The 26,491-nt window shown below is 46.9% G+C and overlaps 11 protein-coding genes across 11 annotated transcripts; 3 read left to right on the top strand and 8 right to left on the bottom strand.

Annotated features, from left to right (window-relative positions):
- Positions 1 to 66: 66 nt before the first annotated feature.
- Positions 67 to 1,449, bottom strand: N7455_009255 (uncharacterized protein; the record flags this gene model as incomplete). The annotated part of the gene is made up of 1 exon (XM_040962020.2): positions 67 to 1,449. The coding sequence occupies one exon, from the start codon at positions 1,447 to 1,449 to the stop codon at positions 67 to 69; it is 1,383 nt and encodes a 460-aa protein (XP_040807533.2).
- A 535-nt stretch (positions 1,450 to 1,984) lies between these two features.
- Positions 1,985 to 2,218, bottom strand: N7455_009254 (uncharacterized protein; the record flags this gene model as incomplete). Its single annotated transcript, XM_040962018.2, has 1 exon — positions 1,985 to 2,218. One exon carries the CDS (start codon positions 2,216 to 2,218, stop codon positions 1,985 to 1,987), a length of 234 nt encoding a protein of 77 aa, XP_040807534.2.
- Positions 2,219 to 3,287: 1,069 nt separating this feature from the next.
- N7455_009253 (L-threonylcarbamoyladenylate synthase) lies at positions 3,288 to 4,013 on the bottom strand (the record flags this gene model as incomplete). The annotated part of the gene is made up of 1 exon (XM_040962005.2): positions 3,288 to 4,013. One exon carries the CDS (start codon positions 4,011 to 4,013, stop codon positions 3,288 to 3,290), a length of 726 nt encoding a protein of 241 aa, XP_040807544.2.
- A 1,334-nt stretch (positions 4,014 to 5,347) lies between these two features.
- N7455_009252 (uncharacterized protein) lies at positions 5,348 to 6,642 on the top strand (the record flags this gene model as incomplete). Its single annotated transcript, XM_065606150.1, has 5 exons — positions 5,348 to 5,696; positions 5,748 to 5,795; positions 5,824 to 5,883; positions 5,939 to 6,416; positions 6,468 to 6,642. 5 exons carry the CDS (start codon positions 5,348 to 5,350, stop codon positions 6,640 to 6,642), a joined length of 1,110 nt encoding a protein of 369 aa, XP_065460615.1.
- A 173-nt stretch (positions 6,643 to 6,815) lies between these two features.
- N7455_009251 (uncharacterized protein) lies at positions 6,816 to 7,059 on the bottom strand (the record flags this gene model as incomplete). Its single annotated transcript, XM_065606149.1, has 2 exons — positions 6,816 to 6,964; positions 7,014 to 7,059. The coding sequence occupies 2 exons, from the start codon at positions 7,057 to 7,059 to the stop codon at positions 6,816 to 6,818; spliced, it is 195 nt and encodes a 64-aa protein (XP_065460614.1).
- A 536-nt stretch (positions 7,060 to 7,595) lies between these two features.
- N7455_009250 (dihydrodiol dehydrogenase) lies at positions 7,596 to 7,841 on the bottom strand (the record flags this gene model as incomplete). Its single annotated transcript, XM_065606148.1, has 1 exon — positions 7,596 to 7,841. The coding sequence occupies one exon, from the start codon at positions 7,839 to 7,841 to the stop codon at positions 7,596 to 7,598; it is 246 nt and encodes an 81-aa protein (XP_065460613.1).
- A 592-nt stretch (positions 7,842 to 8,433) lies between these two features.
- N7455_009249 (GPI anchored serine-threonine rich family protein) lies at positions 8,434 to 9,264 on the bottom strand (the record flags this gene model as incomplete). The annotated part of the gene is made up of 2 exons (XM_065606147.1): positions 8,434 to 8,932; positions 9,005 to 9,264. 2 exons carry the CDS (start codon positions 9,262 to 9,264, stop codon positions 8,434 to 8,436), a joined length of 759 nt encoding a protein of 252 aa, XP_065460612.1.
- A 915-nt stretch (positions 9,265 to 10,179) lies between these two features.
- Positions 10,180 to 12,284, bottom strand: N7455_009248 (alpha-amylase; the record flags this gene model as incomplete). The annotated part of the gene is made up of 8 exons (XM_040962015.2): positions 11,949 to 12,284; positions 11,789 to 11,892; positions 11,584 to 11,739; positions 11,427 to 11,535; positions 11,207 to 11,369; positions 10,994 to 11,159; positions 10,883 to 10,934; positions 10,180 to 10,823 (listed from the first exon to the last, which is right to left on the bottom strand). Exons 1-8 carry the CDS (start codon positions 12,247 to 12,249, stop codon positions 10,180 to 10,182), a joined length of 1,695 nt encoding a protein of 564 aa, XP_040807542.2. The 5' UTR covers positions 12,250 to 12,284.
- Positions 12,285 to 13,910: 1,626 nt separating this feature from the next.
- On the top strand, positions 13,911 to 21,769 carry N7455_009247 (uncharacterized protein; the record flags this gene model as incomplete). The annotated part of the gene is made up of 14 exons (XM_040962023.2): positions 13,911 to 14,273; positions 14,329 to 14,504; positions 14,561 to 14,789; positions 14,836 to 15,317; positions 15,376 to 16,200; positions 16,248 to 16,692; positions 16,752 to 18,967; positions 19,021 to 19,062; positions 19,108 to 20,239; positions 20,296 to 20,466; positions 20,521 to 20,671; positions 20,725 to 21,026; positions 21,083 to 21,443; positions 21,501 to 21,769. 14 exons carry the CDS (start codon positions 13,911 to 13,913, stop codon positions 21,767 to 21,769), a joined length of 7,164 nt encoding a protein of 2,387 aa, XP_040807536.2.
- A 771-nt stretch (positions 21,770 to 22,540) lies between these two features.
- On the top strand, positions 22,541 to 23,374 carry N7455_009246 (uncharacterized protein; the record flags this gene model as incomplete). Its single annotated transcript, XM_040962008.2, has 4 exons — positions 22,541 to 22,717; positions 22,794 to 22,916; positions 22,973 to 23,098; positions 23,168 to 23,374. 4 exons carry the CDS (start codon positions 22,541 to 22,543, stop codon positions 23,372 to 23,374), a joined length of 633 nt encoding a protein of 210 aa, XP_040807556.2.
- Positions 23,375 to 23,890: 516 nt separating this feature from the next.
- On the bottom strand, positions 23,891 to 24,377 carry N7455_009245 (terpenoid synthase; the record flags this gene model as incomplete). Its single annotated transcript, XM_065606146.1, has 2 exons — positions 23,891 to 23,927; positions 24,052 to 24,377. The coding sequence occupies 2 exons, from the start codon at positions 24,375 to 24,377 to the stop codon at positions 23,891 to 23,893; spliced, it is 363 nt and encodes a 120-aa protein (XP_065460611.1).
- Between the last annotated feature and the right edge of the window lie 2,114 nt (positions 24,378 to 26,491).

The following is a 26,491-nucleotide window of genomic DNA, read 5'->3' as shown; positions in this document are numbered from 1 at the left end:
CACAGCATTTGTTCGTATAGAACAAGATACACGCCGGCAAATCAAACCGGAACCTCACGAACAAACTTATGCCAGGATTTGAGAGAAAAGTAGATCCTGACCAAGCAGCTGACTATCCCCCTTTTTCATCGTGATACACACCTCCCACGGCGGAGTCGACCCACTATTCTCTTGCAACATCCGCGATGGCAAAAAGATACACGCGCCTGGTACAAGCGCAAGTCCCGGCTCAAAATCTTTAATGTAGCCTAGCCCAGCGCCGAAATCCAGCGAAAAGGTCTTTAGGCCTCGCCAGCTAGTCACAATTATATTCGCGGGGTTCGCTTCGATCTTGGTCCAATCGTCATAATCTGCGACGGCGGCGGACGCGCTGTACGCAACAGTCTCATCCATGGAGGCGAGCCTGGTGCGAATACGTAGTGCCAGCTGAGCTACGTGGAGCGAATCTGCCTCCTCGCGTGTTTGGCCTGTTATATCTTTAAAGTAAATTTCGTCGTGGACGGGGAAGATGAAATTACCCAAATAGGTCTCTGGCAGCGGGGGCTGGACGCGGCTGCGCAAATCAACGGCCATCAGGAAGTCCGCGGATCCGGTTTTGTCCAACCTTTCTGGGTGAAAGGCTCGATCAAGGCAGATGACCAGCGTTGCAGTGATGATGTCGTTGCTCGAGATCCACGCGCGGAAGGGCTGTCCCTGGGGGAGAAGTCGAGTGCAGGTCTCTTTCACTTGAGCCACTTTCTCCGGGCTAAATGTGTATCGTTTTGTCTCAACAGCGGAGGCCGCGGCTGATTCAATTGCATTCCACTGCTCGGTGGAAATCTTTGGGTCGAAAACAGGCGCCCCTAGCTCCGTGGTGTGGTCGAGACGCAGTTGGCATTTGGATGGGAAGGCTGAAACCTTTTTTCGGAGCTCAGTTTGGGTCTTAGCGATTGTCTGAACGATGGGAGAAGGGAAGTCATCGTTGGCCGTCTTGCAGCACTCGGCAATCGCTTCCAGGATGACGCCAGCCCCGGTGCCGTCGAAGACGCTGTGGCAGAAAGACATGACCAGAGCAATCATGCTGGGAAAGACATTGGCCTGAAATCGAAGTACGGGTCTCTGCTCAGAGGCTGGAATGAACGTTGGCAAAGGGAGATAGGTATGAATTGGGAGCGCGCGAAAATGTTCATCGCGGTCAATGTGCTTGACCTGCAGCATGGGGATCTCAGAGGGGGACCTCCGTGGGGACGCGATGTGCATTCGATTCTTGGGCCCTCCGGGCACACTGTGGAAGATTATATCTCCGGCGAGCCAAGGCAATTGGGAAATCAACTTATTTATGCCCTTCTGGAGGGAGCAGACGGCGGTTTTAGGGTCAGTTGTGTCGAAGAGTAGAATATACGGCAGAAAGAGCTTTGCAGGGACATGATCCAGCGGAGTCAGGCCTTGAAGATCAATGGCATCCGGCATGATGGGGGGAGTTGCGAAATCTAAATTCAAATTTAAAAGCAAAATGAAAACCGAAAAATCAGAAATATAAATGGTTATTGAGTAGAAAACGGCCTCCTCATTTAGAAACCCAATTATCATGAGCCTCCTAGGCGATTGCAATAGCTCCATTCACCTGGCCTTCATTTTGGAGCGCCGTAGAAGTGATCGTCAAACAAGTGTAGTTATTAGTCTCCAAAAATGTCGACCCCTCACGGTACAATTTCCTAAAATAGAAACGATAGTCGGGATACTCACACTTACGGTATCTGAGAGTTTGGGATGACTTCACCGGCCGCAAAAGTTGCGCGACAAATTGCGCGACGGTATTTACCATCATGAACAATCACTAGAGTAGAAAGTCAGCTGTATGAATTGACCTGGCCATTAATCATTGATGTGCTAGGTAGGGGGCCCGTGCCGAAGGGAAAGCATCGCCCCATCAGCGCACTGAACGTTAGGAACCTCAACTTGAACTCTCCAAAGTGATAAGAATATGTCCTTATGCATAGTACAGCTATGTTAGATAGGTAACCACTTTCATGGAGGACCGAATTCCAGTGATGTTATTTTTCTCCCACGGCCTGGTCCGGTTTGTATCTGCATGGTCACCCCAGATATCCACAACATTTTGACCGTCAGTATTGGCACTGATAGAAGCGCCCACTTCCTTTCCTTCAGCAAGATTGTGTTTCAGAAGGTCACAAACGAATTTGAATATGGGGTTGCAGGACCCTTGGACTCCAGCCATGGTTATGAGCAGAGCTTTGGCTGTGAAATTTTGACCAGCAGCAGCTAAATCGATAAGGTTTCGGGGAAGATTCAACAGTGGGAATATAAAGATAGTGGAGCCACGACTTGGTTCTAGGGTGCCTGTACGATTTTAGCCTTCAAAATGAGTGCAAACCATGAATCACACAACTACCACCCTCTTTTACTTCCAGATCCACAGAGCAAACTTAAAAAGTCTTCGCAAAATAAGTATACTGGCTCCATCGGGCGGTGGCTATCCCCTACTTAATCCCTACGTGGTCAGTTCTACTTTCTATCAAGATGTTGATAGATAAAACACTGATAGGTTCATCTCCACCAGGCTTTCCTCAATCAATCCCTCGCATTCTGTCGCTATGCCTAGCAAAGTAATGACAATCAGCGCCTGATATTTCCGCGGTGGCAAATGGGGATCTTTGGGGAAAATCGGCACATTGAACAAAAAGACTGCCGACCATTGACGTTCCAAAACAAAATGACCGGGGAAGGTTTATTTCCGCACAAATTTGCGTGGTGGAGTCAAATGATCTCACCGTACAACATACATTCATACCTGTATGGGCAGGCGCGAAGGTGGGGGCTTCGGGGGCTAAAATGCGACTCGGGAAGCAAGCAAATGAAGAATGCTCTTTTCTTTGGGAATATTCAATAGACAAAGGAATAACTAGTGCTGAGGTCGGAGCCCAAAAGGGGAATTCAGTATGGCCAAGATTTAACAGAACCTTGGAAATACCCGGTATTCAGCGAGGTATGTATAGCATATCGCTTTCTCCGTTTATTTCCTACGGATTAGCTGTTTTCAACGTCAGTCACTGGTATCAATATCAATACTCGGAACCAAATTAGTTATGTATCTGTGCCTGGAATTATATATAGTCACAATAATAACAAGGTAAGAATTTACAATGGATATGTTGAGTTAGACTATCAGGTTGTGAAGTACATGTCAGGGCTTCAATGTAGGCGAAGACATTTAGTAACGCTGTAACAGAGCCTAGAGGAGTAACGAAAGATATCATTTTAACTAGATACATTCTCCACCTTCGCCTCTAAAGTTTGTAATCAGGGTCCTCGGGCAGATTCACCCCCCAAAATTTCCGCATGCGCTCGCGAAACAATTCATAGCAGGACCCCATTCGTATGATCTTCATCTGGTCAAAATCCATAATGAGAGAAGGTCTTCCATACACATGATAGCGTTGAAGACCATAATCGACAATCAAATCCGCCGCATCTTTGAGTTCATCCTCAATATCTTCGACACGGAATTTCTGTCCGCCACCTGACACGTTTGCACTAGATCCAACCATGAGCTGGCCTGAAATAGCATTAAGTCTGCAAATCTCTCTCAGAAGAGAACTGCAACTGATGAACATGGCGATAGTGCCGTCCTTGGTGACCTTTGACAGAGTTTGTGGCGACAAAGCTTGAAGAAGATGATGATCGTTACGGCATGGCGCAACAGCCATGAAGCTCATGTCTAAGTCTTCGACTAGCACACGTGTCATTTCGAACCGGCGGTCTTCTAGGATATGGAGTTCCCGGTGCAATTCATGGGTTCCATATAGACCCTGAGCGTGACCTGGTCGACGTCGCTTCGCAGCGAAGGCCCGGTCAATAGCTTCCGTAGATGTTGCCATCAATCCATAGCCCACTTCAGTCGGCAAGATGACCACACCGCCTGACCTGAGAACCTGGAAAACGCGATGGGAGTCGGCAGGGACGTTGGGCAGATTTCCAGGAGTAGGAATTATTTTGTCTTCAAAGGGCCTCATGGTATCGGTGATCTGAGTTGAGAATCCGGGTTGGGAAATGACTTTAAAATTGGGATAAGATGACGAGGAGAAACTAAACTTATATAGATAGAAAACAGATTGACACAAAATGTCTTGAAATCATATTGTACAATCAATTGTGAAAGGCGCAATTAGTTGCGCTTGTGGATCTTACCTGCCACCTCCAATCACAGCGCGCAATTTATTGCGCTTAATTGCGCGAGCCGAGTCGAACTAAAAATCCCCAACGAAGGCGAAATACTAAAATTTTGGAACCCTTACTTCTATTGGGTGTAAGAGAACGATGTACCTACGACTAGACCTGGCACTGCACCTCGGGTAACCCTACCTAGACTTCGCCATAAACCGCAATTGGGGTGGGTTTTGGGGCGAGGTCTGTAAACCGCAATGGTTTATGGGGCCCCAATTGGTTTTTAAAGTGGAGTAGAATTGTAGAGCATGTGACCTTCATAATTTATACAATTTTCCTTGAATTCTTCTGTATTTCATTTATATATCTGAGATTATTTTGATAAAAAAACAAGATTGTATGATTGTATTCTCTCCCTAATGATAATCATATACATCCTTATCGCGTCTCACACGCTTACGAGCTCGTAAATTAGCCCGTAATTGAGTACTACTCTCCGAATTAGAAGGTAGTGTAGGTTCAGCTGTGTGTAGACCTGGCAGTGATCCTCCGGGTGGTCCATGATCTTGGACCCTCCACCCGCCCCTCCGAGGGTCAGGGTCCCTCATGAGCGACCCTGACCCGACCCTGACCCTCCGCTGCATAAATCTATCGCGCTAAGCCTAATTAAGGTGGATAAATCTGCTTACCTATCTTAATAAATTACTGTTTTTTACTCATATATTGGCATTGGGAGGCAGTTATAGTCCCTCACTACTAAGATTCGTATCAACTCACGTTCAAAAAATAGATTAAAAGCTTTAAGTGTCACGATCTGCATGTTATGCATGCATTACGCTCGCTTACATTATTTCCTTTGTCACATGCTTGCTTGTTTGCACATCACATTCGTTTGCCCTCTTTCCTTTGTCACATGCTTGCTTGTTTGCACATCACATTCGTTTGCTCTCTTTCCTTTGTTCTACAGATTGCTACTATGCCTAATCGGGTAATAGCTACTAAGCCTAATTAGGAAAGAGGGATGTTTGATTGTTTGCTAGCATGAGGGAGCGCTCTACTATTTAAACCCCATGCTCTGCCAGCTCTCTCTCTCTCTCTCTCTCTCTTTACTAGCTTTGTTATTCTCGTTGGAATGCACTCTTTCTTCATTGATCGATCTGGCACGTAACAACAGCGCCTCAAAATGGGAGACGGAGGAGATGGGGATCACTTTTCCTATTCCCTTTATCTCTGGGATTTCGACTACTACCATGATCGTTTACTACGAGAAAAGTACGATACCAATCATGAGCTGATTGCGGAGTACTTTCCTACAGAGATCACAATTCGAGGAATACTAAAGGCCTTTGAAACAATTTTTAGCCTCTCAATCGCACCCGTTGAAGTCACTAAGGAGCAAATTTGGCATTCCGACGTTCGAGTCTTTAGTGTGAGAGATGAACAATCGGCTTTTCTGGGATATCTTTATCTTGACATCTACCCTCGAGAGGGCAAGTACAACCATGCAGCCAATTTTAACATCTATCCTGTTCGTACCCAGGCAAAACTATATTAGGGAGCAGGCATTAACATATTACTTTAAGTCTTACTCCTCCGTGGGAAAACAGAAGTAGCCGGTTGCCACCGCATTGGTATGAAATGTCTCACAACCATCGTCAGAGAAGCCGGGTCTTCTACAGCACCGAGAATTAATTACGATTTTCCATGAGCTAGGTCACGGTAGGCGAAATTAATATTAGAAATATTGAATTTATATATACTAATGCTAGAAAAGGTATACATGATCTTCTCGGAAGATCCAATTATGCAATGTTCCACGGACATCGAACAGTTGCAGATTTCGTTGAGGCTCCTAGCCAACTGCTAGAATATTGGTGTTGGGTCCCTGAGTGTCTCCAAATGCTTAGTTGCCACTATTTCTACGTCTCCGACAAACAATGGCCTTCTACTCTTGTGCAACCTCCTAAGGATATCCCGGAAAGTCTGGTCCGCAGCCTCATTGCAGCTAAAAAGTTCAATCAAGGGATTCTCACTCTCAGGCAACTTGCATTCAGCAAATTTGACATGCAAATCCACTGCCCTAGTTCCCACCATTTCCTTCAGTCAATACGTACTGGCGAAATTTATAACGCGCTCCTACAGACTATGACACTTCTACAAGGCCCTGAGAATAGGGTAGACTGGGGGAATGGACATGTTACTACTTCACACTATATGTGGGGCCAAGAAGCAAACTATTATTCCTATCTCTAGTATGTTTTAACGCCATTGATATAGAGAAGTGTTGTTAACTCATCTTCTAGCACCCGTATATTGGCGGCTGATCTTTGGTTTTCAATGAGCCGTGATGCTGGTCTTCGGTACCGAAAAATGATACTAGCACCTGGAGGAAGTCAAAATGAGATGATAGCCCTCGAGACATTCTTGAGGTCGCCCACACTTGACGCGTATCTTCGAGATATCGGTGCTCGTGAATGAAGGATCATGTTGAGAAACATAGAGTCGAGTACTGCATTGACCCGCTGTTGAGGCAAACTTCTTGTCTTGAGCAGACAGGACCTCTGCTCCTCTCCAAAATTGACACATCTTTCTCTCTCTCTCAGTTCAATGCATGATTTTCTTTCCCTGTTGCCTTCTTTACAGCCATCAAGTCAGTGCAAGCATGTTACAACCTGCTCCTGGACTGGCGAGTTACAAACTAGACCAAAAAGACCACTATATCTGAGCATTACGATCAGATAGTCCAGGATCCGATATATATAGTGCGGGTCATGACAAAGCAGCCCAGAATCAATAAGGGCTGGGGGCAATATACATTACTGCCATGATCCAAACCCGCCGGAAGGTACCTCTGCCTCGAATGATTTCTGTCATATAAAATCCCTGTGCTTCCATGGTTTCAATATCAGATATCTCATATTATATCCCATTCCTGGTCCTAATACAAAGTTTGCGCCTTTCAATCACAATTGCGAATATCAAGCGGTTCAATTATGAATAAATCGAATAATTCCCCAAGGGATATCAAACCCCAATGGAAATACTATACTATTTTGGGAAACATTCATAAATCGATTGCTAAACACTATATAGGCCAGTGTGTAATTGTACTCCCCATATATCGCTCAGATTGTTGAATCGAGTCTTCCGATCATATGCATTGTTTGCTTGGAAATCATCATCAGCCAATCGAACATGCTGAGCCTGTATATTCTCCAAATCTCTGTCTTCACGTTCACTTTTAGGGATGACGACTATTCCCCGGTGCATCCCCCATGAAAGTGCCAGCTGCGCCATTGTTATCCCCTTTTGTCGAGCCAAGGAGATCAAGAAAGAGTCTTGTAAGAGAGGGGCGTATTGGACGAATTATAGATTGGATTCATATTGCCAAGAGGCGAATAAGCGATAACACGGAGTCTTCGAGCTAGGTTTCAGTTCACGAAAGCGGTTTGTTGAAGATGTGGATGAGTTTCGAACTGGTATACGCTAGGCCGCCGAACCCGGGCATGTCGCAGGATCTGCTCTACCTGAGCTTGGTTGAAATTCGAGATGCCAATCTGCCGCACAAGCCCTTCTTTCACGAGCTCTTCCATTGCCCACCAAGTCTCAAGAATGTTTACGTTATCAATAACATCCTTGTGACCGGTATCTGGCGTAAAGGCGACTGGCCAGCGCATCAGATATTAGTAAAGGTACTCTAACCCAAGGTCTTCAAGCGCTTTGACAACCGCTGGGCGCACAGAAGATTGTTTATGTGCGTCATTCCAAAATTTGCCTGTAACCCATATGGAGGATCGTGGAATCCCTGATTGGACTATGCCCTCGCCAACTTCCTTCTCGTTGCCCGGAGGATATGGTTCCCTATCAAGTTTTGAAGAGTTTTGCTATGGCTGGAAGTCAACAATTTCCTACCATACATTATTGTAGCATCAATATGTCAATATCCCTTTTCGATAGCAAACTTGACAACAGCTGAAGCCTGTGTGGGAGTGTTAGAATGGTACGCCCTTTCGCGTCTGTTCGGATTGTACAACTAAGCTCTACGAACTAGCAGGATCGCTCAACTCGATTTGGCATATAGATATAACTCCGTCACAATTTGATCATGTCATACTACTCCATACACATTCGCTCCAGTCCGACGCAGACACAAGCTTTCAAGAATAAGAGGATCCAAGCTAGCAATGACACGTACATTCTTTGATTATGCTTATCTCCAAAGGCAATTGGATACACCCTTCAGGCACAATACTGTCTGGTACATGTAATTTAGACGTGGAATAGCGCAAAAGCAGCACCGAGTAGAGCCATCGCTCCCCTGGAGGCACTAAACTGAGACGACGCAGCGCCGGTCGATTGGAGAGCTGACGCGGAGGCAGTGGTGGATGAAGCATCGGCAGAACTGAAAGACGTTGTGGTGGAAGAGGAGGTGGTGGTAGAGCCTGCGATGAAAAAATGTGTATTAGTATAATTGCTTCGTAAGATTGCGCGGAGGTGCATCATGCCTGAAGACAAAGCACTAGTCGACAACGGGGCAGTTGAAGATTCCGAGGACGTAAGGGTGGTGGTGACGGATGCAGAAGTGGTCGCATCAGATGTCCCGGATGAAGAAGTGGAGGAGGAAGAGGAGGTGGTGGTGGTGGTGGTGGTGGTGGTGGAAGAAGACGAGGATGTGGTACCATCTTCCGAAGCGCCCTTCTTGACAGTAAAAATGTCACTAACGGCAAGCTGATCCGCAGAATCAATTATCTGGATCTCGTAGTCATCTCTAAGACATGACAATGACAGAATGGTATTAGCGTTGTTCTTTTTCTATTCACCCACGCTATCCTCTACATACCCGTTAGAAATGCTAGGGTTAGGCTGGGTCGTGTATTCGCCAGTAGAGGTCTTGACATTATCTGCCAATTTGGTCTGGAAGGAGCCATCCTGACTTCGAAGGATGATACTGATTACCGAAGGATCACTGGAATCGCTAGTGAATTTGATAGTTTTGGCAGTGGAGAAATCCCACACCGTGTCTGATGACGGCGTGGTGACGGTGATGGCAAAGGCCGATGAGAGGAGGCTCAAGGCGGTGATGGTGAATGAGTAACGCATTTTGATTGAATGGAATTATTGAATCACTGGAGAGGGAACTGGGGAGGATGTCCCAATGTTTCCTAGGAAAAGACTATATATCTTTGGTCGATAGACTGAGAACTATATTGTTGAAAGATCGACGTATGTATATACAGCAATCAGTAACTTTCAGCTGAAGCCGAGCGAATTGAGAATACGAGATAGTGTGAGCCTTGCATAGAAGCAGAATGTGATCTCCAACATAAGCTGAGCCTCTTGTGGAGAGATTGGAAAAAAATCCAGTGGTCATTCTAGTGCCCACGTAGGGTAACGCACTGCCCAGGTGTTCTAAGGTTGGAATCAGCTCTGCATCAGCGACCCGCCCTGTTGTGTTGGGTTCAGAAAAGTGAGCATTGCACCTTATCTTTCCAATCAAGTGTCCAAAACAGATTGCGTGCTGTAGTTCTTGCTAATAAAAGGTTCAACCTCCAAGTAAGGGCTACTATCATGTCAGCGCTATGTTAGCGTTTTGAGAAGTGCAGTAAATACCGTGTTCACCGACAGGGCTCGGGAATCGAGGTTATCATAATTGGAAATCGGTTTTCGTTGTATTGTATCGTTACTTACAATATGAATACCGGTCATGACAAATAATATTCAACAGATAAGCTACAAGTACGTCTGCCTGTCGTCTTACTGTGTTGTGCCCAATAGGCCAAAGCGACTGCCGAGATTCTTGCCCAAGTACGGAGTTTCTAGTCACTCAACGTAGCTCCTATTTTCCGTGGTACTTCACCAGATGCAATATGAAAGCGATAAAATTAAATGTACGGAGTATCTCGTCTATAGTAAAACCAGTGCAGAAACCGTCAAAAAAAACGTCAAAAAACAAAAGCAAAAAAACTATTACGACATGAGACATCATGGAAACAGAAGGAATGGCGGTGTAGAGAATTAGATGAAAACGTAGGACGTGGTCAATGCCGCCGTGAGTATCAATATCTTCATCTCCCATGCCAAACCGAATAATGAAATACCAGCGCCGGTGGAAGTCTTTGGATTTGCAGAGGAGGCTGTGGATGTTTGGGTGTGATTTGGACAAATACTGGTGCTTCGGTTTAAGCTTTCAGTAGGATAGTACACCCGAGGCCCTCCATCCGAGCTGAGGTCGACATTAAGATTTCCGCTTGAATCAGTCACGAATGTTTTGCAAGACAAGAGCTCGGTAACATTTTGGCTGGATGAAAATCCTGTGCCGTCAGAGCCAAGCGTGATCTTAGTGGTGGCCTTGGTGGCTGGCTTGGCTCCCAGGTTGGACACGACGCTCACAACCTGGTTACCGGTAAATCCCTTACGCATGGCCAAAATATTTGATGAGTTGTAGATTGGCAATGACAGGTACGATAGATAGTCGGTACCTGACTTCGGGGCGATCGTGGACTTCTTTCCGTCGCCGCTCGCATACGATCGAATGCGGTTCAATGATTGGACTAGCAAAGGTAGGGACGTCGAGTTCATCGAGTACTTGGTAAGCCACAGGGCCTCCCGATTGACAGGGTTGAATGCACCTGACAGGTGTTGTTCTTCCCCGTAGTAGACTGTGTTATTCTTATTAGTATCTTTGGCTTTTGTTTCGATTTTTGGGGGCACAACATACGGATGGGAATACCGTCAGCAAGCATGTTGGTCGTGAGAATGTTGCGAGCCAGCTAACCAGGAGTGACAAAGTCAATACATGCTGACAAGATCCTTGATGCACTCGACTTACCGATATGTCTGACGTATACGAGCCAAAGCGAGGAACGTCCTGATTCGATGTGAAAGTTCCCAGGGGGAGTACGTCCTCACAATGTGTCCTGACGTAGTCGATAGACTGAATGATCCTGTTTAAGTCTCCGTTGGTCGTGTTAAAGGCCTCCGAGATGATATAGTACCTAAAGGGTGTCAACATGCCCTCTGTTCAATTGGATGAACTACTCACAACGGATAATTCAAAAGTCCGCTTAGACTGGGCTGCAGAGAACAGTAACCGGATGCGTCTCTTGTAGCACCTTCACCCATAGTGAAAACACCCGCTGACTTGCTGAAATTGGAGAAGAAGACGGGAGCGATATTTAAAACACTGTCGATTCGCAAGCCATCAACTGCCAAGTATAACGGTTAATATTTCCTTTGGATAGATAGGGAACGTATAGACATACTGGAGTAGTTTGAAACCAACTGTGAAACCCAGGTTTCCAGAATCTGCTGGACTTCCTGATCCTCATTTCGCAGATCTGGAAGCGATATGGTGTTGTCTCCCATCCAGCACTGATGACTACTTAGCAATGCTCTCATAACAAGCGGTGGTAGACTTACATCCAGGACACATGTGTCATTCGTGGGGTCCTCCGAAAGTAGCTTGTAGTCGTGGAAATACTTCCGATCATTGAATGGATTGAACGTGCTATAGTCGATAGTAGAGGCATTTCCAGCCCAGGCCATGTCACCGACGACAATGTCCAGCATCAAGTACTATTTTCCACGTCAGTTTTGTGGGTAGACATGGCAGCCGACAACTCACCATGTCACGGGCGTGCAACGCTGTGGATAATGCTTGGAGGTCATCAGAAGTGCCAAAATGGGAGTTGACGGAATACAGGTCGTTTGGCCAATACCCATGGTATGCTATCATCCATCAATCGTTAGTTCTCTATCTCCGTTGCCAGTCGAGATGACTATACCTGCGAGATCCGCCGTGCGAGTTGACTCCTGGCTTTGCACTGGAGAGATCCAAACTGCATCGAAGCCGAGTTCCTGAATATAATCTAGCTTATTGATGATGCCCTGGAAACTCCCTCCACAATAATCTCCCAGTCCTGCATCACAAGAAGCAGTGGTTGAGTTATCGGATCGAGCGAAGCGATCGGTGACCACTTGGTAGACCGACCGACCGAGCCATTGGTCTCGGGAAGCTGCCTGTACTGTGCCAATGGCAGCAACCACCAAAACATTCCACCACCACATTGTCGGTGGCGTTTGCATGACAGGTGGAAGGATAATCAAATGACGATGAAATCAGAGACAATGAAAAGGTTACTTAAATTAAACATTTGAATTGACAACATTTGAATGTCATATACTCCGTAGATGAAAATGATGTACAGTCAGGTACGTACAAATGTATATATTGTACAAATGTATCGTATGGGTAATACATCCTTGCATATACATGTATTAATGATCTGTTCCCGCTGTTCCGGTAATGTAATCTGTCGGCCCGATCGGCAGGTTTCGCTGATCCTAACAATCCCGCCCATCTGAACCAACTCATCCCAACCGAGCGCACAGACCTCGGGATGGCTTCCGACACGGCAGACGGGGGGCCTGATAGTTAATTGTCCATGTTTCTTTGATGGACTAGCCTCTGTGTAGAAGAGCCGCATTGTTGGCTTCAATCTAGCCCAATTTCATGGACAGGGGTTGCATGATATTATGGCATAAATCCTTCGGTTATTTCCCGTTCCCCTATACTCTATGGTTTCCTAGTCGTTCCGCGAGATTTATTGATCGGGTCCACATGGGGGATCTCAACCTGATAGCTGGGATTTGTTCCATTTGGGTCTGGAAACCATCAGTGGGGTCAGGTAAGGAGAAGTGTGGCCTTCCCGCTCACCATTTGAAGCTTTTGTCCCTTAATTATTGGTAGGTTCAGCCAAGCCAAGTAAACCACAAAGTGCATAAATTGCCGACTATCAATTTCACCATATGGCACACCCCTAGCAGCCGGGACGGAGTGACCGTGAACAAAACCAACCCCTCCAAACAAGAATACGAGACAGGAACGAGGCGCAACAACAAGCCGCACCCTTATCATATCACATCATCCATACATATGCACATATCATACATATGTATCCACCTCTCACCCTTTCTCATAGGCCAGTACTGTATCAGGTATGACGTGTTCTATCTTATATCAAGCGGGATACCCGATCTATAATTATTTACACTTTTGTGATCAATGATTTACTTCGGGCAGCACTAGTCTTGAAAACTCGTATATGGAATGGAGTAGCTTTGCAGAAAACACGTATGAATCGTTCTCCACCATATAAGCTATCGAAAAAAGACCCACTTCGTATATTCGGTCAGCCGTGTACGGAGTACGGAGTAGACCACAACACTTCGAAGGTGCTATACCGATGCATGTCAGATCGTCTCGATTTCTATGAGACATGATCTGTCCGGCTTGGGCCTCAAACCTAATATATGCCAACGCCTACCAGATATGGCGTATGTACTCCGTAAGCTTGAGATCCATCTATGGATGGTCCAAAATTAGGAACGCTCAACCGCTTAGCGTAAATATGGATATGCTTTTGCTGTGGGTTGAGGCTGTACAGCAAAGCTGGCTCGGATCTCCAGCCGTTCGCCTGACTCATGCGTCTATGCAGCTTTACAAAACAGTGATTGGTTTCTCGCGCTCTGAATCAATTATTGCATTGGCCTGGCCGGCTCCGGCGTATTCATTATTATCTTTCACATGGTTCTGTTGCGTATCTGCACCCTATGAATCGTTCAGCATCTCTGCTTCTATGAGTTATACCATTCTTCCTGGTATGCACCCTGTGGTTGTTCTTTTGCAGTCGAGGCTCGAACAGCGTGTTCTGTGAATGTCACCATAGTGGCATTCACTATCCGGAATGGAGTTACTCACTTCCATCACTCATTACCTTGTCATTGTTGCAATATTGATACGCATTGCACAAGCCCTGCCATATCTTCCGGAGGAAGCGGACTGGAATCTCAATCAAAACCAGACAGCTACACACCCCCTCGACTACTCAGGTCGGTGGGATGGCCACACATACAACCCCTCGCCAGAGAACTGGCGATTCCCCTTTTACACAATCTTCCTCGACAGGTTTGTGAATGGCGATCCGAGTAACGACAATGCAAATGGCACACAGTGGGAACACATCTTGACCTCCAACGAGTTCCGCCATGGAGGCGACGTTCTTGGGTTGGTTGACACTTTTGATTATCTTCAGGGCATGGGAATCAAGGTGCGTTTTTTGCTTCAGGAAGACTGGATGAGAAGAATATATTGACCATACGCAGGGCGTCTATCTCGCTGGAACACCGTATATCAACTTCCCCTGGGCAGCGGATGGATACTCCCCGCTTGATCTGACTCTGCTGGACCATCACTTTGGTACGATCGAGGACTGGCGCACAATGATATCCGAGGCGCATCGGCGGGGGATTTATGTTCTTTTTGATAATACCTTTGCAACGTACGTGATGTCCATACGCGCCACCTGCGATGTCGCCTGCTGATTGTGATTATTAGAATGGGGGATCTTGTTGGTTTCCAGGGTTTCTTGAACAAGTCCGCGCCGATGAATCCCAACGAGTACGACTATGTATGGAAGTACGACCGTCGTTACTGGGACTTCCAACCTGGAAATGAAGTTGAGAGTCAATGTCCCTGGGAGTATCCTCGGTTCTGGGATGATGATGGGACCGGTTTAACCACTACAACCCTTGGTCCTTCATGTCGGAATAGTGAATTTGATCAGGTAACATTCCCTTTCTTTCGAAATGGAGCATGACTGACCTCGACAGTATGGAGAAATTGCCGCCTTTGGAAACTACACTGAATGGGAAGGGCAGATCTCGAAATTCGCATTTGTGCAGGATCGTTTACGCGGATGGCGACCGGACGTGCTAGCCAAGATAAAACACTTTTCGTGCCTAGCCATCACCATGCTTGATATCGACGGAGTCCGTGTTGACAAGGCTCTACAAGTTACGCTCGACTCTCTTGGAGAATGGTCCGAGTATATGCGGGATTGCGCCAAGGAGGTGGGAAAGGACAATTTCTACATCCCCGGAGAGATTGTGGCGGGAAACTCTTTTGGCTCGCTTTATATCGGTCGCGGTCACCAGACGAATCAAACGATCTCCAACTTGACGGAAGCGTTTATGATGACAAATAAGACAGACAAGTCAGATGAGGATCTCTTCTTGAGACCTGCGGAGAGGTCCGCGTTGGATGGAGCGGCGTTCCACTACACGTTGTATCGTGCTCTGAGTCGGTTTCTAGGGTTAGTTTCTCCCCCTTCACCACTTTCAGTTTACCCAAGCTAATATCGTGCCATTCAGTCTAGACGGTATCTACACTGCCGAAGGCGACCCACCAGTCAACTTTGTGGAGACCTGGAATGGTTTTGTGGAGACCAACGATATGGTCAACACGAATACCGGTAAATTCGACCCTCGTCACCTCTTTGGTGTCACGAACCAGGATGTCTTCAGGTGGCCAGGGATCAAAAACGGCACCCAAAAGCAGAACCTGGGTCTGTACGTCGCTTCGTTGCTCATGCCTGGAATTCCTATCCTCTCCTGGGGCGAGGAACAGGATTTCTACGTATTGGACAACCAGGCTGACAACTATGTCTTCGGTCGTGGACCCATGTCATCTGCTCAGGCATGGCAGCTGCACGGATGCTATAAGCTGGGATCATCGAAATACGTTGATTTCCCGCTCGACCGCTCCCTGACCGGATGTGCAGATGATTCCGTCAGTCTCGATCACCGCGATCCTTCTCACCCAGTCCGTGGCCTTATTAAGATGATGTTTGAGATGCGTGAAAACTATCCTACTCTAAATGATGGCTGGTACCTGCAGCAATTATCTAACCAGACCTTCGACATCTACCTTCCAGGCAGTGATGGGACACCGACAGAGACTGGCATTTGGAGTGTCATGAGATCGCGCTTCGTGGATGCGCAGAATTTCGATGGCCAAGGCCAGGGAAATCAGAGCGTCTGGATGGTGTATTCTAATAATAACAAAACGGTCGAACACCAATTTAACTGCAGCAGAAAGGAAGCTTTGATCTCGCCCTTTCCCACGGGAACAACGGTCAAAAACCTTTTCCCACCGTTCGAGGAATTCACGCTGACGAACAGCTCGATTACGCTCGGGTATGATTTCTACTATAAAATCGGTTCCTCTTACTGACAATAAGTAGATTCGACGGATCTGACGTTCCTAACGGGTGTTATCCAAACCTTACCATGCCGGCCTGGGGGTTCAAAGCCTTTGTTCCGAAAGATAAATTCGTGCAGCCTTCACCATATATAACACGCTTCTCTCCAGGGCATGACGCCCGACTTGTGCCACAGGGAACAAGTGGTGATACGGTGCGGATTGGCTTCGAATTCTCCCAACAAATGGATTGCGGGGATATCACCAACTCGCTGACGATCACATCTAAAGCGCTTAACAACGAGAGCCCGCAGCTTGACACAACTTCGGTCTCTTGCAAATCAATCGAAGAGACTGATGTTGTAACATGGCCGGGGGCACTCACTAGCGTTTTCAACTACGAGGTAGATTTGGGCAATGTCTTTCCGGGGGTTCACAGAGTGACACTTCGCAATGTGACCACAGCTGATGGAAACCAATCCACCGGTGTGAGTAAATTCCTCATTATACAAGTCCAGAAAGTCAAGATACTAATTGAGTTGGGCAGTCGGTCGACCACTTTCTTTTCCGTATCGGACAGATTAACAATCCGATGGTGTGGCCGCAGTTAGCCAACTACAGTAGAACACTACTGTTCGACGACCCGTCGTCTGATACTGAGTCCTTATCAGTAATGCCACAGGCTCCTGGTGCAGACATGTGGCGATACTCGCTGGACTTTGGAGCTACATTCAGTGCATGGATGACATACACCGACTTCAATACGTCGATCCCCGGCAAGAACTGGACCGGCACTGTAAAGCAGGCCTGGGACGGAGAACACATCCTTGCCCAATACTGGAGCAAGTTGACTGGAAGTAGTGCTCACTGGCAGCATGGAGACACGCAATGGGCATACAAGCCCCCGCGTCGCTTCCCAAATCTCTTCATCGAAGGCGAGTTCAACCAGTTCGGATATGATGCTGGCTATTCCAACGATATGGCTCTTAGCAATGTCACTGGCCTGTGGGAAATTCACTTCATGGGCGAATGGCCCGTGCAGGTTGCATTCAACGCCTGGGGATTAAACAAAGACGGCCTGCCCGATCAAACACAGGTATTTGGGGACATCGATGGAGACAACGTCTTGGACCAAGTCCCCCCAGTCACCCTGCTGAGCAATGTCTTCAACGTCACCATCCCACCCCCTTCGCCTTATCTTTCCTTCAAGCTGTCGGTCAGTGACAGTGATCTCAAGGTCTACGCTACACCGACAGGATCCAGGTGGGTTCAGCTGGCCATCTTTATCGTTCTAGCGATTGTGCCTGTCGCCACCGCCGTAGGTGCGGTTTTTGTTTACCTGAAGGCCTTTTACCAGGTCAAATTCAATCAAATTGGTGTCACAGAGAAAAGAACAAGCTTCGCTCCACTGGTGGGCGTCTTTCGAAAGGTGGCTCATCGATCTAGTGACAGGGAACCCAATCCCGGACTTGCTCTCACCGACGTGGGCCCATTCCCATCTGAAAGTGCAGGCGTCGTCAGTGCCACGGTAAACACCCCCCGACGAACGGTGCTGATTGCAACCATGGAATACGACATTGAGGATTGGGGTATTAAGATCAAGATCGGTGGGCTTGGGGTGATGGCCCAGCTGATGGGGAAAAACCTGACCCAGCAGGACCTCATATGGGTAGTCCCTTGTGTTGGAGGAGTTGACTACCCCAAGAACGATCCCGGTGAGCCGATGGTGATCACTGTTCTTGGGAATAACTACCAAGTGGATGTCCAGTATCATCGGGTGCAAAATATCACGTACGTCTTGTTAGACGCGCCTGTATTCCGAGCCCAGTCAAAGTCAGAGCCGTACCCTGCCCGTATGGATGACCTGGATTCAGCTATATTCTATTCTACTTGGAATCAATGTATTGCTGAAGCTGTCAGGAGATTTCCGGCTATCGACCTCTATCACATCAATGATTACCATGGCGCCGCTGCGCCCCTCTATCTTCTACCTCGCACGATTCCATGCTGTCTGTCTCTACACAATGCTGAATTCCAAGGCCTCTGGCCAATGCAAACCCCACATCAAAGTCAAGAGGTTTGCAGCGTCTATAACCTTGACCATGCATTAGTGAAGAGGTATGTACAATTCGGCGAGGTATTTAACCTTCTTCATGGAGCTGCCAGCTATCTGAAAATCCACCAAAACGGATTCGGCGCTGTCGGTGTCTCGAAGAAATATGGCAAGAGATCATATGCTAGATATCCTATTTTCTGGGGTCTTAAGAATATTGGAGCGCTGCCAAATCCCGATCCATCTGACATCGCCGACTTGGATCACAACGCAAACAACAATATCCAAGAAGTGATCATCGATGCAGAGTTTGAAGCCAGTCGTGCCACACTCAAGAGACAAGCACAAGAATGGGCGGGGCTCAAAGTTGACCCAGAGGCCCAGCTGTTTGTCTTTGTCGGTCGCTGGTCCATGCAAAAAGGCGTTGATCTGATTGCAGACATCTTCCCCTCCATTCTAGACGCTCACCCAAAGGTCCAGTTGATGTGCATTGGTCCAGTCATTGATCTCTATGGAAGGTTTGCCGCGTTGAAGCTGAATCGGCTCGTAGAGCTTTACGCTGGGCGTGTTTATTCTAAACCAGAGTTCACTGCACTACCGCCCTTCATTTTCAGTGGCGCTGAATTCGCCTTGATTCCTTCGCGTGATGAACCGTTCGGTTTGGTGGCCGTGGAATTCGGGCGGAAAGGAGCGTTGGGCGTGGGATCACGGTGAGTCTGACCTGACTTAAACCTAGCACCTGTGCTAACCTATATTCCTTTAGTGTTGGTGGCCTTGGGCAGATGCCAGGATGGTGGTACACAATGTGAGTTTTCTTCTCTTGCGATATGTTCACGCTAACGCATTCTAGCGAGTCTATGACAACCAAGCATCTTATCCAACAGTTCAAGATGGCCATCAATGACGCATTGAAATCGTCTCAGGAGACACGAGCACTCATGCGTGCGCGATCCGGCAAGCAGCGCTTCCCCGTAGCACAGTGGGTTGAGGACCTGGAAATTTTACAAACTACCTCAATCGAAAAGCACGCCAAGTACTCCAAACGCCACGATCGCAATTCATGGAGGATTTCCCGTGGCAGCACCCTGGTTCCAGAAAACATTCGCACAGTCTCGTCGAGCTCAAACAACAGCCGCGAACATAGCCGATCACGCAGCTCCACCGCGTCTGTCCCGCCGAGCAGCCCCATTACGGCTGATATGAGGTCGTCTGGACCTCGACCAGGCCATGAACACGTCTTCTCGCCGACAAATCTCTCTTCTAGCCTCAACATGTCCGATAATGAACCCGATCCTGACACCGACCCAAGACACAGATCCCTGTCCGCCAACCCTCTGGCAGACTCGCGAATTGTTTACTCTACGGTGAGCGATGGAGAAGATCTCGAGCCTGTTTCTGGGCCCAACCAAGAGGACGGAACACTTCGTCTATCGCCATTCGGGACACCTAGTGCCTATTTCGCTCGATCCGGTGCCAGCACACCAGTTCCCAGTGCGGGATCAGAAGACGGTCTTCTGGGCCGAAGAGATGCAAGGGCGTCCATGATGAGTCTGGTCAGTGTCGATGATATAACAAAGGAGAAACAACCCTACAACCTCCAGAAAGTTGATCCATTTTTCACGGACGCGAATAACGAGTATGCGGATAAGTTTGAGAAGAAGCTTGTGGACTTGAATGGCAAGAACTCCGAAGACCAGCTCTGCATCGAGGAGTTTCTCGAGAAGAGTGAAAAAGACTGGTTCAATCGATACCGCGACGTCAAACTGGGCAAGTCCCCCTTGCCGTCTCCTGCTCCCTCTGTCTTTCGCTTCAAGATTCATGAAACCAATCGATCAGAGACCCCGCCAATTACTGGTCCAGGTGCAGGCCCAAATGCCGGCCAATTCCTTCTCCCAAATGACTATGTTGCTCCCACTGGTTTGAAGCGTTTCATGTTGATGAAGCTGGGTGATTGGCCTGTTTACTCCATCTTCCTCGCTATTGTGAGTTGGAACCCAACCAAAAGCCTGCATTGCACCTGCTGACAGCATTTCGTTAGGGCCAAATTCTCGCGTTGAACTCGTACCAGATCACACTGCTTAATGGTGAAGTTGGACAGACGGCCGAAAAGCTATACATTCTGGCATCCATCTATCTTGCCTCTTCAATCATATGGTGGATGGTCTTCCGGCTAGTCCCCTCAGTCTATGTGCTCACGATTCCTTTCCTTGTACGTTCACGTTCCTCTATCTAGCTTACGAGGTTGCAAGCTAACTATCCGCAGATATACGGGTTTGCCTTTCTGTTTGTCGGCCTTGCCGGTCCCATCCACAACAGCACAAGTCAAACATGGCTACAAAACGTGGGAACTGGCTTGTATTCTTTTGCATCTTCGAGTGGTTCGATTTTCTTTGCCCTCAACTTTGGAGATGAAGGTACGCAACAACCCTTTTCGGAATTATAGAACATATCTGACTTTCTTTTCCAGGTGGGGCACCTCTGAGGTCTTGGATTTATAGAGCCACCGTCATCCAGGGCACTCAGCAGTTGTTCATTAGTTTCCTCTGGTACTGGGGTAGCTGGATGGCAACTCTCAATCAAAAGGGTAGCGCGCAATTTAGCCTTGCCATGACCGATCCAGACGCTTTGCTCGGGATCGGACTCGGACTCGCCTGTCTTCTGTGGCTGTTGGGAGCCCTGGTCTTCTTTGGACTTCCTGCATATTATAGACAAGCACCAGGTCAAGTGCCGACATTCTACCTATCGCTCTTCCGCCGTCGCATCATTCTTGTATGTCTCTGCCAACCCTCAAGCTGATTTTGATTCTGACTGTTCTTCTTTTGCAGTGGTTTTTCTACATGGTGTTCATATCAAACTACTGGCTATCGGCACCGTACGGGCGAAACTGGCTCTATCTCTGGTCCAGCAAGCATGCACAGGTGTGGCAAATCGTCCTCCTTGTCCTCTTCTTTTTCATCGTTGTCTGGGCGGCAGCTCTGTGGGTTTTCCACGTCTTTTCCAAGAGACACGCCTGGTTCATCCCAATCTTTGCCGTCGGTCTTGGTGCTCCTCGATGGGCCCAGATCCTGTGGGCAACCTCCAACATAGGCACATACATCCCCTGGGCCGGTGGTCCCGTCGCCGGAGCTATCCTTGGTAGATCACTATGGCTCTGGCTAGGAGTTTTAGATTCCCTTCAGGGTGTCGGTAAGTTTCCTCTTTCAGCGAGTAAAAGGTGACCCGAACTGATTCACGCCACCACAGGGTTTGGAATGATCCTCCTCCACACAATGACTCGATTCCATGTCACCTTCACACTCCTAGCCGCGCAAGTGGTCGGTTCCATCGCCACCATCCTCGCCCGCGCAACAGCACCGGATAAGTTAGGCCCTGGTGATGTATTCCCTGATTTCTCCGCTGGCGTCGCTGCCGGTTTGGGAAAGGCAGACTTCTGGGTCTGCCTGCTCTTCATGCTATCCATCAACGTGCTCTGCATCTTGTTCTTTCGCAAGGAACAACTCGCCAAACCATGAGCGCTGTTCCTGTTCGAGGATTGACTGGCGTGTTCTTTTATTTTCTTTTCTGTTTTGCATCCACTTGACATTGTGCGGGGTAAGTATTGTGATTAGGCCATTAATTATACTATAGTGGGTTGCGTTTGCTGGGGCGCGATAGACTTTGTAAAGGTCGCCCCCCCATTTGTTTTGGATATGTATATACTGAGTGTATCAAAAGACTACATACTGGTTTACAAGTTCCGTAGGTGTCCAACCTTCATCTTCATCTTCGTGTTCATGTGATGTTAAATAGGAATGCGTCTATGGAGTAGTCCCGAATCAAATTCATCAATCTTTACCTTGAAGCCGTTTCCCATTCGATTTAATTTTTCTGTCAGGGGCATGTCCCGATCACGCGAAAATCAAAAGCTCGGAACAATATGGAAGGGTACTCAGCCCCACGCTAACATCCCTAGGTAGGACTAGGGTGACAGGCTGACAGGCTGACAGGGTACATCATGGGAGAGTCCATTTTAGGCCTAGTCAGGGGAACTGACTATTTTTCCGAGCTGACGAGGGAGCAACAAGGGATATATTATTTTACTCCGTATATATGTTATGATGATCCATTTGTTTTGCAAATTCCATCTCCTCGACTTGTTATTCCTGTCACTCTTTTCAAGATAACACGACACTCATTCGTTCTTTTATTCCACTCTTTTATTCTACTCTTTTATTCCACTCTTTTATTCCACTCTTTTATATTCCATACTCTCTGTGCATCTACCAGCCTCTCATTCCCATCCAATGCACCGCCTTTTTTTCCCCTTCGTCGTGGCCCTCTGCCTGTACACGCACTGGGCGGTCGCTGCTTTAACCTCGGGTGAAATTGCCAACTCTCTCAATCAACTAGCTCAGCAGGGATTTGCTGCCAAGGATCTCGTATTGGAAATCAATTCCACTGCGGACGCTGGTCCTATTCCGGTAAGTCGGTCTTTATTTTCTTTTTTTTTTTTCTTTTTTTTAGGTCCATGAATAGCAGCTCATAATAAAAATGCAGGATATCTACACTAAGATGGACACAATGGTAGCTGTGGTTCTAACAGATGTAAACTTTATGACCAACACACCGATCATTACCGATCAGGCGGACGAGCAGGAGGTCTATGAGGGATACTCAAATGTAGGTTGATGACAAAAAAGAACTCAATCAGAGCCATTTATACTTAATTATACTAGTTCGTACAATCTCTTCTCGAGCTCATGGACGCCGTATCGAGCAGCGCAGCCCAGCTGAAATCCATCAACCAAACAACCAAGAACAAATTTCCCTCTGAAATTCGCATCTTGCAAACTGCCGTTGACGTGAGTTTCCTAATTAATTCTTCGCTACCACATAAGGAGATCGCCGATGAGATGCTGACACCTTATAAGGCCTACTTCTACAATATCATCGGCCTCTTCCCAGCCAACAGCTCGTACAACGCCCAGGCCAACAACCAGAAGGCCCAGGTGGATACCCATTGCTTCCAGGCTGTCTGGGCATTTGATCGCGGTTATAGCAATGGTAATCAGGCTACTTATCAAGCGCGCAGAAACAACTCCACCCACTCTCGATGGATGAAGCGCGGTTCCTTGTGATTTTGGGCCATGTCTATCTTTGAATATCGCATGATTTAATAGTTGGGTACATGGCCACTTGTAGACCTGGTAGATGGGCGGGTACCCCTGCCCATTTTGAACGCAAACTTGCCCTGATCCTAGCATAAATGCATATTAATAATCTAAAGATACTCCCGAGGTCTGTAGTCTCTATATGTATACTCTTGTACTAAAGTACACCTTCTAAAGACTACATATGTAGTTTGCTTGACCCATGGAGGTATAGGTACCGTAATATGGTAAGTTGAAGCAGCTATTGGTTCTTTACTATTGCAGTATACCTTTCATCAATATTTCCCGATACCCTAAGTATCTCTTACATCATGTTATAAGTCTTACAACCCCGCACCCAGTGGGATAGTAGTTGCCCCTAACTATATAGCGGTTACTAAAAAGGGTGCCCGTAGATGTCCTCTGGATAAATCAGAAACTTGCACGCATATAATATATTAAACCGAAAGGCTAATCATAAGGACATATGAAGGACTCCATAAATCAACGGCAGTCTTCTCTGTGGTGTCCACGTGGCAATCTAGACCAATTCAGTATCATTGCACAGTATTCAAGTCAAGAAAGACCATTTCTAACACAATGTTAGTGTTAGTGTTACTTAGTAAAGTAAGAGTACAGTACAATATCTAGGATTGGTTTCTTACTTCAAGCAAGGTACTGCCAGTTCACCAATTCTATAACGAGGCTCAATCACATGGAATGCAATATAACCCCGAATGAAGCCGTTGACAACTTTGAATAAATCTGGCTGACTTATTAAAGTAGCTTCGATATTGTGGATGCTCTCAAAAATTCCATCCACTAGGCTGCTGAGGCATTCCGATATGGTGCTCTGGCTCGCCTGTGCTCGGTGGTAAACGTATCCATTCCTTTCGGAAGACACGATTGACTCCTTGTAAAATGAAAGAATGTCGTTCACTTTGTTGGTAAAATCGATCAGCTCTGGTACAGCTTGGACGAACTGAGTCATAGTTTCATTGTACCCGGACCAGATTTCTCTAGGTACAATGAAGTATACAAAAGCCTCCGCATTTCCTGTCATGGACCTGAAGTATTGAGCAAATTTCGGAGACGTCAGAAGGTGAAGGAACTTTCCGGTCGTTTCGTACTCCAATGCGGTGGAGTTCATGTGGTTAATTAGGCCAGTAGTCACCTTATCTAAACAAAACTCCAAGTAATGTGTGTCCAAGCCTCTTAAGAGTTTCGCACAGCCTGCGAAAAACTTGCTCTGAGGCAGCCCCTCGATGAGGCTACGACGAAATTTCTGAAAATCGCCTTCCCCCAAGCAAACATCATCGATGGAAAAGAAATATCCTGCGTATACGCCAGTAACACGCCGAAGCTCTTGGCTTTGGAAAGGATAAAACTGCCGAGCGACTAAAGATCCCTGCTTCGCCAATATGGCTGCCTTCTTTTCATTCATTTCTTGTTCCAGAAACTCCGTAAAGATGAATTCCTCAACAGTGCCATCTTCACCGGGGAATATTTGAAAGCTGACATGGCGCAAGAGCCTATCGATGATTTGTATATATTCATCCTTGGAAATCGAGATATCGAAAGTCGAGGCCTTAGTGTTATTGTTGTTCGGGGTCAAACGCGGAAGGAAAGGAAAGGTATAATGTTGTTGATCTACAACGGGAGTAGCGGACGTTGCTCTACCCTTATATGTCGTTGTAGTGGGATAGTAGTCATCAAAATATCCCTCGGGTGTTATACCTAGCTTACTTCAACAAGCAGGTTTCGTTATTTATGTAGGACGATCCCTTTGCAGAATACGATGCATAAGTGTAGCTGCCTTGCTTTGTTTGACATATACTACTCTGTAGATCCCTAGTTCTGGTGGCATATCTATATCGGTTGTATGGTTATAGTAATGTAGATACAGGTCTAACCCTACGCAGTATAGTAACGCAAGTTTTCCCAAAGCTTTGTTTTCTCTCTCTTCAAAGAATACGATCAGACCATCATATAGAAACCAGATTTTGTTAGGAATCTTTGGAAGTCTTCGTGATACACCGGGCTTTATTATTCTCTAAGTCAAAATTCCACGATGCTCTATTGGGATGTGGTACACAAGATGAACTTGAATAGCACTACTCCGAAGAGACAGGCAAAGTCCGCGGAGAAGGTGACCCAACGATGTCAACCAAAAGAGCCAGGAATATTAACTTCCTGGCCGAGTAGGACAAGTTCCAAGCCGAGAGGACGGAGGCACTGACCAAAGCGGCCTCAATACAATTACCCGGACGAGCTTTTGGGGACGTTCTACAGAAATGGCGGGAATCCAGGCTACCAGACAGTTCGATTCACCCCGATGACAATATACCGCATGAACCAAACTGCAGGCGCTGGAAAGCGCAAGAGAAACGACCAAAGCGAGTGGAAGGACACCTTAATTTACTAGTATGTGGAGGATATGTTAAAGTCATCCACTGACATGTCGTTTCTCTGACGGTATGATTACTAAGCGGCGGTTTGGCCGAGTGGTCTAAGGCGATTGAGTACGTTTCTCTTCCTACATTATTTGATCCACAAAACATTCACTGACAATCTCCACAGCTAGAAATCAATTCCGTTCGCGGGCGCATGTTCGAATCATGCAGCCGTCGTGCTATATCTTTTTGTATTTGTATTTTTATTTATTCAGTAAAAAGAATATGCCGTTTTGACCAAGTACTCCGGAAATGTTGCTTTATTACAAGTCTGTCTGTGTAGCACATCATAAAATATATTACAATTATAACTCATTTCGCAAGCAAGCCCTCCCATTGCCGTAATACCAGTATTTCTAACACAAAAGTATCATCTCAAAGACATCCAGATCTATACCCATTTTGCTTAACTAGTGCCTTGGTAGATGTAATTGGTCTTCTGTAACATTGAACCAAACTGTATGTTCGGTCTGTGCGTTGCCAATTTCGGACACTTGCACTACTATGGTAGGACTTGATAAGGATCGAAGATGAGTTGCTGATATGGTAAGGATGCCGGTAAAAAGACATTGGTTGTCGCAGCAATGATATTTAACAACATTTCAGGTATGCACACCAACCTGTTCGGTTCTAGCAATTGCAAATATACGAC

Source organism: Penicillium solitum (genome assembly GCF_028829755.1).
Source record: "Penicillium solitum strain IBT 25940 chromosome Unknown utg000006l_segment0_segment0, whole genome shotgun sequence".
In the NCBI taxonomy this organism is placed as follows: domain Eukaryota; kingdom Fungi; phylum Ascomycota; class Eurotiomycetes; order Eurotiales; family Aspergillaceae; genus Penicillium; species Penicillium solitum.
Note: the sequence above shows the minus strand (reverse complement) of the source record. Positions and strands in the feature narration are given on the sequence as shown.